Source organism: Cyanistes caeruleus, chromosome 3, assembly GCF_971803275.1.
Source record: "Cyanistes caeruleus chromosome 3, bCyaCae1.hap1.1, whole genome shotgun sequence".
Classification (NCBI taxonomy): Eukaryota; Metazoa; Chordata; class Aves; order Passeriformes; family Paridae; genus Cyanistes; species Cyanistes caeruleus.
In genome coordinates, this window is record NC_141703.1 from 109,458,540 (window position 1) to 109,473,715 (window position 15,176).

The following is a 15,176-nucleotide window of genomic DNA, read 5'->3' on the forward strand; positions in this document are numbered from 1 at the left end:
AAGCCATCCCTCACAGACAGCAATTCAGCAAGACAAAAACAGGAGGGGTTTTCCCTCTCACAGGCCCAAACTTAGGAGCAAAAAACCCCACTTTGCTTTTGAGCACTGCACAAACCTGGGTAAATTCAGAGCTGTTCTAGAGAAAACAAAATGAAGCAGAGAAGCAGAAAAGGTCATCAGACACTGCTGGCAGTGTTGGAACACTGGCAGCTTCTTTTTCCACTTCCTTTTCTGTTACTATTTCTACTGCTAGATACTTCTCAAACTCCACATTTGCAGCATGGCACAGAGGAGGAGCAGATCTAGGAATGAACATGGCATGCATGATGAAGCATCGAGGCCAACGGGGCTGATGCTCCCATGCAGACCTGTGCTCTCAGCTACCTGAATTCCCCCAGGGCACCCTCCAAACCACCCAGATTTTCCAGGGACATTGACTTGCCCCCAGATTCCCCAGGGACTCTGCTCTGACCCAGTGCTAAATTTGTGATTGCCCTGAAATCCCCCAGGGCTGCAGCTCCAAAACTACCACTGCTTTCTCCCACAGGCACCAAGGGGGAAATTTTTGTTTTCCCTCCATATAAGAGGTGCTGGTACCTTCTGGGATGTACAAGAGCTCTGGAGATCTGGTGTGGAGGTGACCACCAGCTGGTAAAAATATCTAGCTTCCACAAAGTGCAATCCCAGCCATGCTCAGTCCTGTTTCTTGCTCCTGTGTTCTGCTCCTATCCCTTCCTCATCCACTGACTAGACTCCTTCAGCTGCCAAACCACTACCAAATAATAAAAACAAAGGATAAAGCAAGGCAGCGGGATCATGAGACGCCTCAGGACACTATGTAAAGCAGCACTGCTGGACATAGCAAAGATCAGCCCTGGCTTGGGAGGGGTTGGGGTCACCAGGGAGCTGATCTGGGCCATGCTGGGGTTGTGGGGAAAGCGTTGCCCCCAAACACTGAAGGAGGTTGTCTAGAGAAGAGGAGGTTCAGGAGTGACCTCACTGATCTCTACAACTACCTCTTCTCCAGTCTCTTCTACCATGCCTACAGGAAACAGCCTTAATTTGGGACAGGGGAGATTCAGACTAGGTATTAGAAAAGGTTTTTCACTGTTAGGATGGGCAGGCATTGGAATAGGTCGCCCAGGGAGGTGGTGGAGTCACCACCCCTGGCGGTGTTCGAGAAGTATCTGGATGTGACACTGGATAATGGTTTTGTGGTTAAGGGGCTGAAGTGATTGTGCTGGGTGAATGGCTGGACTTGGTCATCTTGAAGGTCTCTTCCATCCCTGATGTTTCTGTTGGAAATGACACAACTTTAAAAGTTTTTTAATGTAACTTTAGTCAGAGATTTGTTCGCCTTTGCCCAGGGGGAGCAGAATTGAAGTTTCTCTTTCAAAGATTCTGTTCATAGAGGTTGGGTGAGGTCTGTTGAGTTTAATGTCTACAGATTGGCAGCTGCCAGAAAATACACAGGAGGTAAATGAACATTAATGAACATTACCCCAGGCAACATCAGAAACATGTGGTCTGGGAAAAGATTGGTAAGAGCACCAAAGAATGAGGACCTAATCAGCATCAAAAGGGATGAATAACCAAAAGGCAAAGGGATCAATAACCAACAGGAGATTGAATACTAAGTATTGTGTAATTTAGGACCAATGAACCTTAATGTCTTTGGAGTTTCTTAATGTATAAAGAGGTGAAAAGTCTAATAAAGAATCACGTATGGTGGAATGATTTTCACTGCGCAACCCGGACACGCGTGGATGACATAATCTCTACTGCACATCCTGGCCAGAATTAAGTAATGTCGTGATTTTCTAACACGGAAAAGATGTAGTCAGAGAGTTCCTGTTTTCCCCGCAGTTTCAGTAGCAATTCTGTGGTTCTATTAAGGGAGGCAGACACAGGGGCAAAGATTCCCGGCAAAGGCTGGAGGTTCTGCTCAAGCTGCAGCAAGGAGGGGGAACATAACCCAAAACGGAGGTAAGGCCTCCCGAAATCTGTCCCCAGCGCAGACACAGAGCGCGATCCTGCCCAGCCAGCAGCGGGGCAGGGCTGCTCATTCAAGGCCAATGCTGTCAGCGCCTTTTCTTTAAAACGAAACCGTTCGTTTCCGCGCGTCCCCTTCATTTCTCCTGCGCCACTTTCGATTCCGAGGGCTCAGCCCGGCTCTCCTGAGGGCAGCCCCGAAATGGAAGCCAGCCAGACCCTCCGCGACCGCAGGGCTTGGCCAGGAGGGCCCGGCGGGGCTGCCGAGGAGGAGCCGGGCCCGGTGACACCGCCCCGGGAGGCCGCGGAGGGACGGCCCGAGAAGAGCGGCCCGGGACGGGTTAAACAGGCCGGGCCTAGGGCTGCGGGGGCCGAACCGCGGCCCATGGCCCGGGACTGGTTCCCGTGGGCTCCCCGAAGCCTGCTGGAGGTGGTGGCCGTGCTGGCCGGGCTGGCGGCGCTCGGGGGGCTCGCTGTGTAAGTACCCGCGGGCCCCGCCTCGGGCCGGCCCTCGCCGCTTCCGCTCCTCACAAGCGAAAAGGAGAAGCGAGCCCCGAGCTGGGGAGGGCTTCTGGGGGAAGGGCGTGATTGGTATTTCATGGCTGAAGTACTCGCGGAGTGGGAGGCTGTCTGTGTGAGCAGCCTGCCCCAGGAGCAGGGCCAGGTGTCACCGCCATTGCCTGGCCCTGCCAGAGCTGAGCAGCTCAGCCAGACCTTACCCCATAGCCCTGAGGGTTGGCCTCGCCTTACCCAGGGTACAAAAGCCGCTGGGTGCTGATCTGAGCTTGCTGATGCACTCAGAAAGGTGGAGAACATGGTTGCGGTAACATAGCCTGCACATGGGTCAGCAGTCCTGCCCTTGGTTTTTGGTTTTTGAGCCGGGTACATAAGATGCAGCGTTATCCTGGGCTGCTGCCTGTGTCCCAGCAGCACATCTCCAGGTGCCCCTGGCCCAGGGCCGGCCTGCCCAGGAGCTGCCACACACCCATGGTAGGTGCACAGCGTCCATGTGCTGTGAAGAAATACATCCCCTGAGCGAGGCTCGTGTGCCAGGCAGGGTATCCAGCCTGCTGGAGCTTAGCAGGACAAGCTCATGCTGAACTGGGAAAGATTTAATTTGCATTGTCCTTCTCTTTTCTTCTTAGTGTCTTCTACATGGAAGTGGTCATGGGACAAAGTACGTGTCCTAAGGAGGTGGAAAACTATGTGGCATCCATGGTGCTGAGTGCAGTTGCTGACACGCTGGGATATAACAACGGGAAATGGGAGTTCCAGCAGAGTGGCTCAGTCATTCACAAGGAGCTGGCAGAGAAGGGGGGACTGGGCAACTTCAGCATTCAAGGCTGGAGAGTCAGTGATGACACCGTGATGCACTTGGCCACGGCCGAAGCGCTGGTAGCTGCGGGGAGAAACCCACGCTTACAACATGTCTACTTTCTACTTGCAAGGAACTACAAGGAGTGCATGAATGACATGGAGGGCAGGGCTCCAGGTAACTCCTCCATCGTGCTGTCTGGGTACAGCTGTGCTGTCACTCATGTCTCTCCTGCAGCTTGGAGCTCTGCTTTTGGCTGTTTAGAGTGCTAACTGTATTTCACGTAAAGGCAAAAGCGTTCCACACTCAGTAGCTGTTTCAGGATGAGATAAAGAGAATAAAATAAGGCAAGCTGAAGTGGTTTGGGCTTCTCTGAACTAGATGAAAAAGGTATTGTTTTGCCCACATTTACAAAACATTTTTATAGGTGTGTTTGAGGCCTAGCTTTAGATCGAGTAGGGTGATGGCTTTTGCACGTGGGATTCCTACATTCAGTGGATAAAAAAAATGCACATTCAGCCACTGTAATGCACACCCTGAGATGCTGTGTTAAGCAACACATTTAAACAGAGAATTAATACAGAACTTACAAGTGCAACAAATGATATGTAAAATATATTAAAAGGCACAAAGATCCTTGGTTGGAATAATTACACTTACTAAACCCAAAGTCTACTTGTGGCTAGCTCTGCATTCCTGCTTTCTGTGCCAGGACAGTCAGGCCACAGTCTTATTTTCTGAACTCTGAATCTTTTTCTGAAACCCTGTACTTCCATCATCTCTTTTTTCTGCATAGACACAGTGGTGCCAAGTTTGTGTCACAAGCAGTGGGCCTGGCATTATTCAGGAAGGGCACCTTGACAGGCTACAGTAGTCAAGATATATACAACATATTCGTGTGTTTCCTAGTTCACCCAGCCCTCCTCACCCAGCTCTTCCGTGAGGATTCCATCTTCCTCTGTGCTCATGGCCCAGGCTCTTCTGGGTGCCTGGATTACATTTAAATTGGAGCTGCTTAGGTTGGGCCTCTAATTTGACCAGCACAGGAAGTGTGAAGTATCCAGAAAACACTCGAATTCAGCAGTCCTGTGCAAAGTTTATACATTGAAATTGTATGTACACTTAGACGTACTTGTTTGGAGTGGCCAGAGTATGTCAAGAGTGTTCTGTCTTGACATTAAACATGGGAAAGGCCAAATCTTGCCACTGAGCATCGTGTACTGAAGCTGTGCATTTCCAAAATAAACCAGGTTGGAAACCTGAACAGGAATTTATTCTGCTTACCTTTCCACAGTGGGCTCCTATCCTTGTGTAAAGAACTAAATGATCAGTCTTTTTTTAACACCCATATTCCCAGTTGTTGGAGTGGCCTAACTAGTAAAATATTTAGGAAGGGGTAATGATGCTTTTCAGGACAGCTGAAGTTGGCAGATCAAACTTCCAAGAGATTCACTGCAGTTTTGGAGAAGCAGCATAGTTTAGTTCCCCCAGCCAAGATGGACTAACCACAGCTGGCAGTGACACAGCATGGTGAAGGATTTTCACCCTCTAACCTCGGTGACTAAAACCTAAGATGAAAAGCAGAAGAACCTAAAATTTAAATGTTAGTAAATAATATCTAAGGATAATAGGACACCTACTGCACTCCTGTGACTTAAGTGAGCTGCAATATGCCCAGAAGAAGTTCCCATTTGGAAGTGAAGAATTTGAAAACAAACTTGCTATGGACATTAAGAGGAGTGACAAGGAAAGGTCATATTATCTAGGTAAAAAAATAAATACATATTGTTTAGTGGGTCCAAAGACAATTTAACATCTTACAATCAGAATTGCTCCTGCTGCAGCTACAGGAAAGGCATTCAGCTCTGAGAGTTTTAATCCTGACCCTTAGCACTTGAATTCCCATTGAAGGGAATACTTAATCCATACCCTGAAAAGCTGTCTGCAGTCTGGAGTCTCCATGCCATATTGGTAAGTCTTAATGATAAAAGTTGCATGGCACTAACTTCTTTTGGCAGTTGAGAATAAATAGATTTTAACTGAGAACATAACCCATCGTGGTGCTGTTCTGGCCTAAGTACTCACCAGGGAATTGCAGCCCTGAAAGCTGAGAATGGAAAGTTGCTGTTGGAAATTTTGCTCAACACAGAATTCAGAGATTTCCTTAGAACAGTGGGGGAAAGTCACATTGATGGTTCACATGAGGGAGTCCAGACCTGAAAACCCAAAGCTGCAGTAACAAAGGGATTCCCACAATGTTCTGAGTCACAGGACAGCCACAGCAGACTCCCTCAGGGACAAGAGAACTCTGGGGATAGTAATTCAATGACAAGGTAATCCCTCCATCCACTATTGCTATTTGTGATGTGCCACAGCCCCAAATTCATTGTTCCTTGCAGATTACAATGAATTAAGCAACACAAATGTAGACATACTTCTTTTTCCATGGTGCAACTACAGTGCTTCTCCAGGAAACCTGCTTCAAAATTGTCTTTTGGTCCTGGTCTTCTCTTGGAATTACTTACCACTGTGTGGTTTGTTTAACTCACCTTTTTTATATGTACTGTTCAACCCCAAACAGCTGTTAATGTCTGTGCTCTTGAAGAGTCTAGGTAAGTGGAATGAAAGCCTATCCCAAAAATTGAGTCCAGTTCTTGAAACTTTTTCAGGTTGCCTTAATTCACACACTACTTTTTCCTTGTATTTCTTCTTCCCATAGACCAGTACCATGCTTAGGTTACTTTTAGTTTCCTGTTGCTAATACAAAGGATTCCTAACCTGGATGTGAAGGATATCTAAAACAACTTCCTATTTCAAAAACTCCCTTTTTGAAAAAAATCTGTTTTTTAAAAAAAAGATCTGATGTGATTCCAGCTTAGTCTTCCTAAAGTTTTTAATATTTCAACTGTTTAAAAGCATGAGGAGTAATACTTGTAATACTTCATAAATCGTAAGCGTCTTAGCTGTCATACACTGGTTTGTTTCACACTGATAACTTGAAAGTTATCAGTAGTCATCCCCTAAAATAATATGCACAGGCTTAAAGTTGCAAACAAATTGTACTGCAAAATAACCAGTCTTTCTTTCTATTTAAAGCCTTGTCATCTTCCTTTTTATTTTAGCTACAATTAGTGCAAGAACAATCTTACTTTTTATCAAGGACTGAGGTGTGTGGTCTTAACCTGCACAGACATGTCCTGAAGAAATGTTTTTTTTCTCAAAGTTTCAGCAAGAGTAATCTTTGCTTTTGTTATTCAGATTTTGATTTTATGCTACCTTAGTCCCTGTGCTCTCTACCCTCCCCCTTGTTTTCCTGGAAGAAGTTCTCTTTTACCAGAATATAGAGAGTAGTTGGAACAGCTTTTTAAAAACGTGGTTTTGTTCATTTTAATGTCCTGTTACAGGTCATTGGGTACAATGCTTGGTATGGTGAGATTTTGAGAAAAATGCCTCAATTTTCTGTTAGTCATCATGAAGTTGGAAATCATGCTGATGGCCCTTGTAACAATTTTGATACACAGCAGCCAGCACTGAATTAGTAAACTACATGAAATTTAGAGGCCTGACCATGTTCCCACACTGAGACACCCTAAAAGCAAACTCACAGGCACTTCACTTAGAGGTTGGTGGTGACTGGTCCGAGCAGAGCTAAAGATACTTGGCCCAGCACATGACACTATTCCTGAAAGTGGCCAGCTGTTAGTTATTTTTAGCATATGTCCAGAAGCCAGTCTTCAAGCTGTGCATGGATTTGGAGATATTTCAATTCCAAGGGTGCTGTAAATGCAGGTAAAACAGGCTGCCATAAACCAAACCCTACTGCCAAACATGTACATGGAAGGGCAGAAGCCAAGAGCTCTGCAGGGGACTTAGTGCAGTGCCTGGCTGTGATTAGCAAGGTCACAGATCACGGTGACTGAGTTGCAGCAAACTGAGGTGAAATTGCTTTGACCAGGCTTCTTCCTTGCTGCTTTACTGTATTTAGTTTGACTTCCAAAGTAAAAGAAAGAGAACCTGCAAGTTCACCAGCCACCTGTCCCCAGTGAGGGAACAAAGCATGGGAGCAACAGTCTAGTTTTGGGGGAGTGGTAACAGCCAGCTGCTGCTGTTAACCCTGTGTGTCTGAGAGAGGACTGAGCACACTGGGGTTAGTCTACTGAGTCCACCTTTGCCGTTGTCCAACCCATTAAAACTTAAATGAAGCTGCTTGAAACCTGCCTTGAATTACCTTCCTACTGGAAAAGAAGTATTTCAGATTGGGCCAGATGAGAAGACTAGGAGAAAAAAGCAAGGTAGAAGAGAATCAAAGATAATTCAATGATCCAAACCTGTTTCTTTACACACAAGCATTTGGGCTTAGCTCTCAAAACATTTCACCATCTTGGCTGGGGAAGCTGGCTGGGCTCTGAAATTTGGGGGTGTTTTCTTTGTCCTGTGAATGTGTTGGACTAACAAGTGCTAGTCTGAAGAAGCAGCACTGGAAGAAGCAGAGTTAATTTTGATTTCTTTAAAAAGTAGATAGCAGAAAGAGATGGAGGTGGGCTTGCCTCATTCTTGGAGTCTTTCTGTAGTTACCCTTTAGTGGCAGTGTTTGGAGATGAACTAGTGAGCTGGATAGTCCTTTGGTCTCACCCAGCACAGCTGCTCTTCAGCTTGTGGAAGAGAAGTACAGTAAAGCCAGTAATGCAGACCGTGTTGAGGTGAGAGAGGTGCTACTCTCAAGGCTTTCTGACAACTTCAACTGCAGCAAGGGAGAGCTGGAAAACATTTTCTGCCAGTACATTTTGTATTAGTGAGGCAATGGGAAAATTCCTGAGGAGCCTGTGCGGTCTCTGCCTTTAGAAGTCCTGTGAAAAAGCAGTTACCTAGACTTGCCTTCTGTAAGAGATCTGACAAAACTTTCTGTTTAGAGAGAGAGAGAGATATCTAGGTGTATCTAGGTGTATATATCTATGTTTTATGGATAACACAAAATGTAAATATAGACCATGTCAGTAAATGAGCAGTGAAGTGTTTCCTACCCTCTAGGCCTTTTATATATTTTCCCAAACAAAACTTATTGGGTCTGCTGGGGAGGATGCAGGATGCTCCAGCAGTTTAAGACAGGATATGTATGTGAGCAGTTTGTTTTTAAAAGGAAGCTCAAATCCCTTGTGCAGAGCGATGCCTTCTTCCCCACTGCCCTGCCTGTCTTCCCCATCCCCAAGCTATCTCCTGCTGATGTTTCTGTTTCTTCTTCCTCCTGGACTTTGCCTGTCTGCAGGTGCCATGTCTGTGGAAAGCACCATGAAGCTGGATCCGGAGCGGCCGAACGGCTGGCGGGTCCCGTTCAGCCCGCGGGCAGGAGGCTGCGGGGCCGCCATGCGCGCCATGTGCATCGGGCTGCGCTTCTACCGCCCCGACCAGCTGGACACCCTGATAAAAGTCAGCATCGAGAGCGGCCGCATGACCCACCACCACCCCACCGGCTACCTGGGGGCCCTGGCCTCAGCCCTCTTCACGGCTTATGCAGTCAACAGCGTGCCCCCCGTGGCCTGGGGGAAGAGGCTGATAGAGGTGCTGCCACAGGCAAAAGCCTACATGCAGGAGTCTGACTTCTACGTGAAGGAGAACATGGAGCAATGGTGAGCTGCACTCCCTGCACTGCCATTTCTTAGAGGCCTCGTACGATGGGGCAAGCTCTGCTCTTACTTAAGTTTCAGTAATCACATTATGGTAAACTCCTAGGACAGCATGTACCTGCCATAGGATCAAATCAATTCAGAATACCTTAACGTGGGGGAAAAAAAAAGGCAGGCTTGTGTTTTGTCAGGTAGTTGTGACCATTGTTTGGATCCAGTATGAAGTAGGTACACTTGTCATCTCATGCAACTGTGATTTTGTGAAAGACGGCAAGCAGGGCTGGGGAACAGCATCAAGCTTAGGTCTGAGCTCAGTTTGAAAGTTATAACCAAATCTGACTGTATATTCACTGCACCTCTGTGTGCAGGGGCACACACAGAGGTAAAGCTGCTCTGAGTTTGGGAGGATGACTCAGTTCTCACTCTGAGCCTCTGAATCCTGCAGGTGCTGGGCTGCCTTCTCCCTTGTGACTGGAGGGAGGGGAAATCTCACTCACTGAAACGTCCTTGTGCCTCTTACTGTAAATCACATCCCTAGTTTTGACAAATGGGGGCCGCCTGCCATTTTGCTGAGCCCTGGTTCGGGGCTCTTGACGTGGCGCGTTTTCCGCTGGCGCCTGCGCGGTGCTCAGCTGTGTGCTGCTGCCCGGGGACAACTTACAGCCGCTCCATCCCATCCTGTTTGGCAGGTACTACTTCGAAGAGCAGTGGAAAAAATACCTGGCGGAGAGAGGCATCTCAGACGGGGTCTCATCACCCAAGTTCCCGCCCAAGTACGGCGTGGAGGAGAGAGATGCGTTCTACACCTCCGTGAGCTACAGCGGCTGGGGGGGCAGCAGCGGGCACGACGCGCCCATGATCGCCTACGACGCCCTGCTGGGCGCGGGGGACTCCTGGACAGAGCTGGCTGACCGCGCCTTCTTCCACGGGGGCGACAGCGACTCCACGGCTGCCATCGCCGCCAGCTGGTGGGGCGTCATTCACGGCTTCCAGGGGGTTCCTCCCTCCCTCTACACCCACCTGGAGTACAAGGACCGCCTGGAGAAGGTAGCCAGGGACTTGTACAGCATCGTCTAGGCAGGAGATGGCAGGGACGCTTACCCAGCGGCTGTCTCGTGCTCTCTTGCTTGGTTTGCAACCCCCCACCGGATTAAACCTCGTGAATGTAAGCCAGAGCCAGAGCCAGAGCTGCTTTTTCTCTGTGTGTTAGCTTCAGTGGGGAGGTCATGTCGGTGCTACTTTGGGGCTGGTGGTTTGATGGGAACACACAATGGTCCCCCAAGACATCCCTCGTGCACTGCAGCAGCAGGACAGGCAGAAAACCCCACTCAGGCTGCCCCAAACCAGCATCTTGCTCCTTCAAGGGGAGCAGGGGGCACAAGTAGCCCATTGTATCTGGGGATAACAGAGCTTTCTTATAAAATTAATTTAACAAAGGATATTTTTTGTTTCAAATGAATGTGGAAAAAGTCCCTAAATCCGACCTTAAAGCTGTGTGAACAGCGCATTTTACCCGGTTCCACACCACTTCTGCAATACAGGTAGGAATGCATCATGTTACTTCCCCATTTCAGTGATATGGGAATTCAAGACTCTTGCCCAAATCCTTACTTAAGGCTAAAGTGGGTAATGAGAATTAACAGGTTGCATTTTACATCAGCTTCTGTTGTGAACTGTATTCTATTTTCATCAAGGTTACTAAAGGTAATTTGCTTAACATTTGTTATGCATAATACCATTAAAATAAGGTTTTTCTTCAAATCCAGACTATGACACAGCAAAGTACTGTTTTCAGAACAATTTCAAAACCAGGGTATCCCATTCAGTAAAAAGACCTGACAGGCCTCAGTTAAATGTTATATTCTGTTATGGTATGGGTTGAGGGATGGATGGGGTATGAAATCAGAGGTGCCAAGTTGTCTGCAAGCTCCAGCTGCAAGAGAGAAGATGTGCTACCAATAGTAGGGAGAGAACTTATTGCATCAAGGAGTAGGGGCAGAGGGAGAATGTTCCCAAGAGAAGGGCCTCAGCACACCTTTCTGCTGTGAGTGCACAGAAAGGCGTAATAAAAGCTGACAAAAACCAGCAGCAATAGGATTCACAATTTCAACACAGTTTACTACAGCTCTTGGGTGTGTTGTATAAAACATGTTTTAGTGCAACATAGTACAAAGTTTTTGTTGGTTTTTTTTTCACTTTTTTCTTTTTTTAAAAATCCCAAACATTTTTCCACATCATGCATGGACAGGGTCTCTCTCTTCTTGGGTTCGTTACAGAAAGTTACCACAGAGAGAGTGATTTGAAAAGCTTTGTGTTAAAACTCATATAGGAAGAGTCTGCCTTATAAAAACCAAAAGAAGTTTGAGACTGGGCAAGACACTGCCAGAGCAATGGAGAAATGTCACCAGCAAGGTACATTCAGGGACCACCGTGGGAGCCATTTCCCAGGAAATCCTGGGCTCTGTGCAGGAACTGCAGGGCTGGGAAGAGACCCTGTCCACCCAGGGGGGCAGGGCCATGGGGCAGGCCTTCAGGAGAGCCCTGCTCTGGGGCAGACAGGTTGGCGAGGAGGAGCATGGCTCGGGTGCAGAGCAGAGCTCTCCCAGGAAAGATCGGCTCCCGCTGACTTCATTTTCTCTTCTTCCTTCAAGCTGAAGCGAGTCGTGGTTCCTGTCCGGGAGCAGTACGTCCAGGAGACAGTACAGTCAGGAAACAATACCCACTGGCTGCAGCTGCAGCTGTTTGCACCTCGGTTCTTCATTTCCATTCACTTCTCATCCCACTCCTCTCTTTGCAGGCGTCTTAGTCAGAAAGGGAAGACAAGTGTGCGGGTGTGTGATACATACAGATACAGGAGTGTGATTTTATGCATATGCTGGGGCCAGTAAGCATTTATGTCTCGAGGAGGCAGACTTCACAGAGGGACGAGTGAAACTGGGGCTTCCCAGCAGAAGAAGAAACCAGTGCTGTTCTGGTGGAGGTGCAGAGGTGGCCAACTTCAAACGCCTTAGCACAAGATGATCTGCAGCCACGTGGGTCCTCTCCCAGACAGGAGTGAGGCTTCACGGTGCAGATCTCCTACCTGAAGCTTCACCACCTCTGAAACGTCAAGGCATCAGGGTCTAACTGACTTAGTGCTACAGAGCATCTGCTGAGGTCCCCTCTGCTCCCAAGGAGCAGTCCGACCCTCCGGAGAGGACAACGGCTGTGGGTATGGCACCTCTCACACGTGAGGCAGGGGCGTCTTGCGGCTGCTCCCGTCTGCCCCTGGTTGGCTTCAGCCATGCTGCAAAAAAATAAATGGCCGGATTTGCCAGGAAGACATCAAGGAAGACAACAAAAGGCCATTTTTGGCAAACATTTTCTTCCGCCAGACGTAACGCTTATGGGGGAGGAGGCGGTTTCCTCCACGGGACAGGGCAGGGGTTCTTGGCATTAGGGAGTGCAGGGGGTCAGGTGCCCCACGTGGCGAGAGCCCTGGTTTGGTTCACAAGAGCCATATCTTTCACAGAAAGAACAGCATTTCCTGCCACAGCGACTCTTACGAGAGCAGGTGACTTTGCCAGGAGGGGGAGCTTATGGAGAAATGGATTCTCTTCCTAAAGTCTCAGAAACAAACGGCAGATGCACATAACACGCAGGGGGAAGATTTCTCTTGGCCAAGGGGACAGGGAAGTCCCCAAGGTGCTGATGTGCTGCAGGCCCCTTGCTTTGTCCAGGCTCACACTGGGGAGTAGTGCAGCCACAAGGAAAACTCGTGACACGTGGCGGTTTTTATATGCAGATCCCCACTACGTGGCATGTTTGCTACTGGGCTCCTTGGCTGAACCATCCAGGGACTGTGAACCTGACCCGTGGAGCTTCTCCTTTCCTCCTTCCTAGAGTCATTACTTTGGTCATGTTGAAGCCTTCAGAGACTGGATTAAGCCTCCCATTCCCAAATGACTGGGGCACAGAGGAGATCTGCCTCATCAGATGGCAGCAGGGACACCAGGGAGGAGCATGACTGGTGAGACCGTACAAGGACCTGCTTTGCTATACAACATAGTCAGGGCTTTCAGGTGTCCTTCCTTTCCTCCCTTCAGTTCCTTGAGACAAACTAAACTGCTTTTGTCCTGACCGCAAGCATGCTCAATATTCAGTCTCTCCAAGACCTGGGAACACTCCCAAAAGGTGAATTGCTCCCTCCTGAGAAAACAAGTAAGATGGAGGCAAGAAGATGCTGAGGCTACAGCCAGTCTTTGAAATGGACCTCTTGATAGACAGCCCAGTTAACCCCACTGGGGACAGACCTGGCTTTGTCTGTTTTGGAAGAGGGGGGAGTTAGCTCAGTGCACCTTGAGAAAAGACTTTCTTCACTGAAGCACTGAGTCAAAGAAGGGAAAACAGTCTGGTTTGGAAAACATATACATTTACTGCCAAAGAGATCACTCCAGGACCAAATACCCCCTGGGAACTCCATACTGTGTGGAAGGCAGGGAATGTCTACAGTTCTTTGAGTGACCAAAAAAGAAATTATAAAAAAGTAACAGCCCAAAAGACAGCAACTGATGTGAATCAGATTAGTCCGAGAGGAACATCCGCTATGTACAGCAAGTGCCTCTGTCCATTGGGGTGAGGGGGTATGTTCCCACAGGTGCTGGAGGAAGCCTTGGACCTTCCTGTTCCTGCTGGCTGGGCAGAGCTCAGCCACTGTGTCAGAGCACAGACAGTGAAACAAATGAAACAAGAACAACGAACCCCTGTGTTCCTCAGGGCTCCCGGTGTATCTCTGCTTCTCTCCCTCTGTGTGTCCCTACAGCTGTCTTTGCCTCTTTAGTCTATGGTTCCTGGGTGGATGCTGAGCACTGGTGGCTCTAGGCAAGTGGGAGAGTAGTTGAGGTGAGGCTCTTTGATCCACAGCAAGGGAACCCCATTCTTGCCCTCCGAGTTCTTGCTGGAGTTTCGGCTCTTGAACCGCACCAGGAGGATGGTGATGATCAAGATGCCGAAGATGGGGAAGGGGTAGAAGAAAACGAAGTAGAAGAGGGCATCATTGGAGCAGATGACAGACTGCAGCGTGGAGCCTGGAAAGAGACAAAGGGTGGTCACATTTCATGGTTTCTCAGGTAATCAGGGCATGCAAACTTCCTTAGAAACATGGAAAACCAGATGCTCATTATTCTATGTCAAAGCAGGAGGTGGAGCCCTGGGAAAAATAACAGAGTTAGAACAGAAGAAAGCTGGATGTAACAGGGCATGTTTCAGCTTTATCCCCCCAAGAGTTTCATGAGTGACAGAGTCCTCCCTGGTGGAGATTTTATAGCATCTTATAAAGCAGGGAGCCTTGCAAAGCTTGTATATTCTCGGTGGTGCAACGCAAAGGCAGCAGCACCTCAGGATCTCTCTCCCTTGAGGGCCCACAAAACCCTCATGACCTCAGTTCCCTCTGGGGCCTCTAAACCATGCAACAGCTTCTAGAGTTCATGTGAGAACTCGTGTGCTACAGACTATGCTCTGGTGCAGAGCTAATCCAACTTCCCTCCCAGGGGAGGGTTAAATCCCAGTGAGTGGCAAGGTCCATCCCCACTGGCTCGAGACACACCAGGTGGTAAATGCTGTGGGTGAGCAGCCCCAGTACAGAGCTAAGTGCATTGCAGATACTCAAAGCAGAGCAAGAGCTGGCAAGAACCACTGAGCTGATTGGAAAAGTACCAGCACCACCGACTTGCACCAGCCCCACTCACTCCTTGGCCTTTTCATCTTGGTTGAACCAAGGATGCAGGGGATGCCAGGGCCAGACAGTCATCACCTCCTCTCACCTGCATCCTGCACGTGCACAGCGACCATCCCTGACTCCTCCTCGGCCAGCCGGTACCAGACGCCGTTGGGATCCGCCAGCCACTCCTCCACTCGGCACGAGTAGTTGCCGGTGTCGGCACCGCCGGCCTGCAGCACCGTCAGCCGGAAAAGCACCGCCGAGAGCCTCTGGAAGCGCAGGCGGCCCTCCCAGCGACCAGCCTCGGGGCTGAAGATGGCATCAGGGCCCACACTCAGCACCGCTTCCCTTTCCTCCTCCTCCTCCTCGCCCTCCTCCGCGTGGTCGCCCGCCTCCTTGGCCCGCAGGTTGTACCATGTCACTGCAAAGTGGGACTCTGGGCTGGAGCGGGACAGGATGCTGCAGTCCAGTGGGAAGGACTCCTTCTCCTGCACCGTGAGGTTGGCAGTGGCTGTGTCCACCTGCAAGGTGGGATCTGAGATGAAAAAAT

At 49.0% G+C, this 15,176-nt stretch overlaps 3 protein-coding genes across 7 annotated transcripts in view; 1 reads left to right on the forward strand and 2 right to left on the reverse strand.

The window, feature by feature from the left end:
- The window catches only part of LOC147654432 (uncharacterized), a 749,593-nt gene that overhangs the window by 281,759 nt on the left and 452,658 nt on the right, over positions 1-15,176 (reverse strand). The gene's annotated exons all lie outside the window — the stretch shown is intronic.
- On the forward strand, positions 1,769-10,693 carry ADPRH (ADP-ribosylarginine hydrolase). Of its 2 annotated transcripts, none has more exons than XM_023944850.2 (4): positions 1,769-1,986; positions 3,138-3,484; positions 8,571-8,931; positions 9,618-10,693. In XM_023944850.2, the coding sequence occupies exons 2-4, from the start codon at positions 3,148-3,150 to the stop codon at positions 10,003-10,005; spliced, it is 1,086 nt and encodes a 361-aa protein (XP_023800618.2). In that variant the 5' UTR covers positions 1,769-1,986; positions 3,138-3,147; the 3' UTR covers positions 10,006-10,693. The 2 variants fall into 2 exon arrangements, with proteins under 2 accessions (XP_023800618.2, XP_023800614.2); XM_023944846.2 differs by lacking the exon at positions 1,769-1,986 and adding an exon at positions 2,093-2,469.
- The window catches only part of IGSF3 (immunoglobulin superfamily member 3), a 128,456-nt gene continuing 124,305 nt past the window's right edge, over positions 11,026-15,176 (reverse strand). For all 4 annotated transcript variants that reach the window (XM_086884094.1, XM_086884092.1, XM_086884093.1 and 1 more), the window contains 2 exons: positions 14,730-15,161; positions 11,026-13,994 (listed from right to left, as the gene is read on the reverse strand). In XM_086884094.1, coding sequence (XP_086740220.1) covers positions 13,744-13,994; positions 14,730-15,161 — 683 coding nt within the window. In that variant the 3' untranslated portion in view covers positions 11,026-13,743. The remainder of the gene's footprint in view (positions 13,995-14,729; positions 15,162-15,176) is intronic.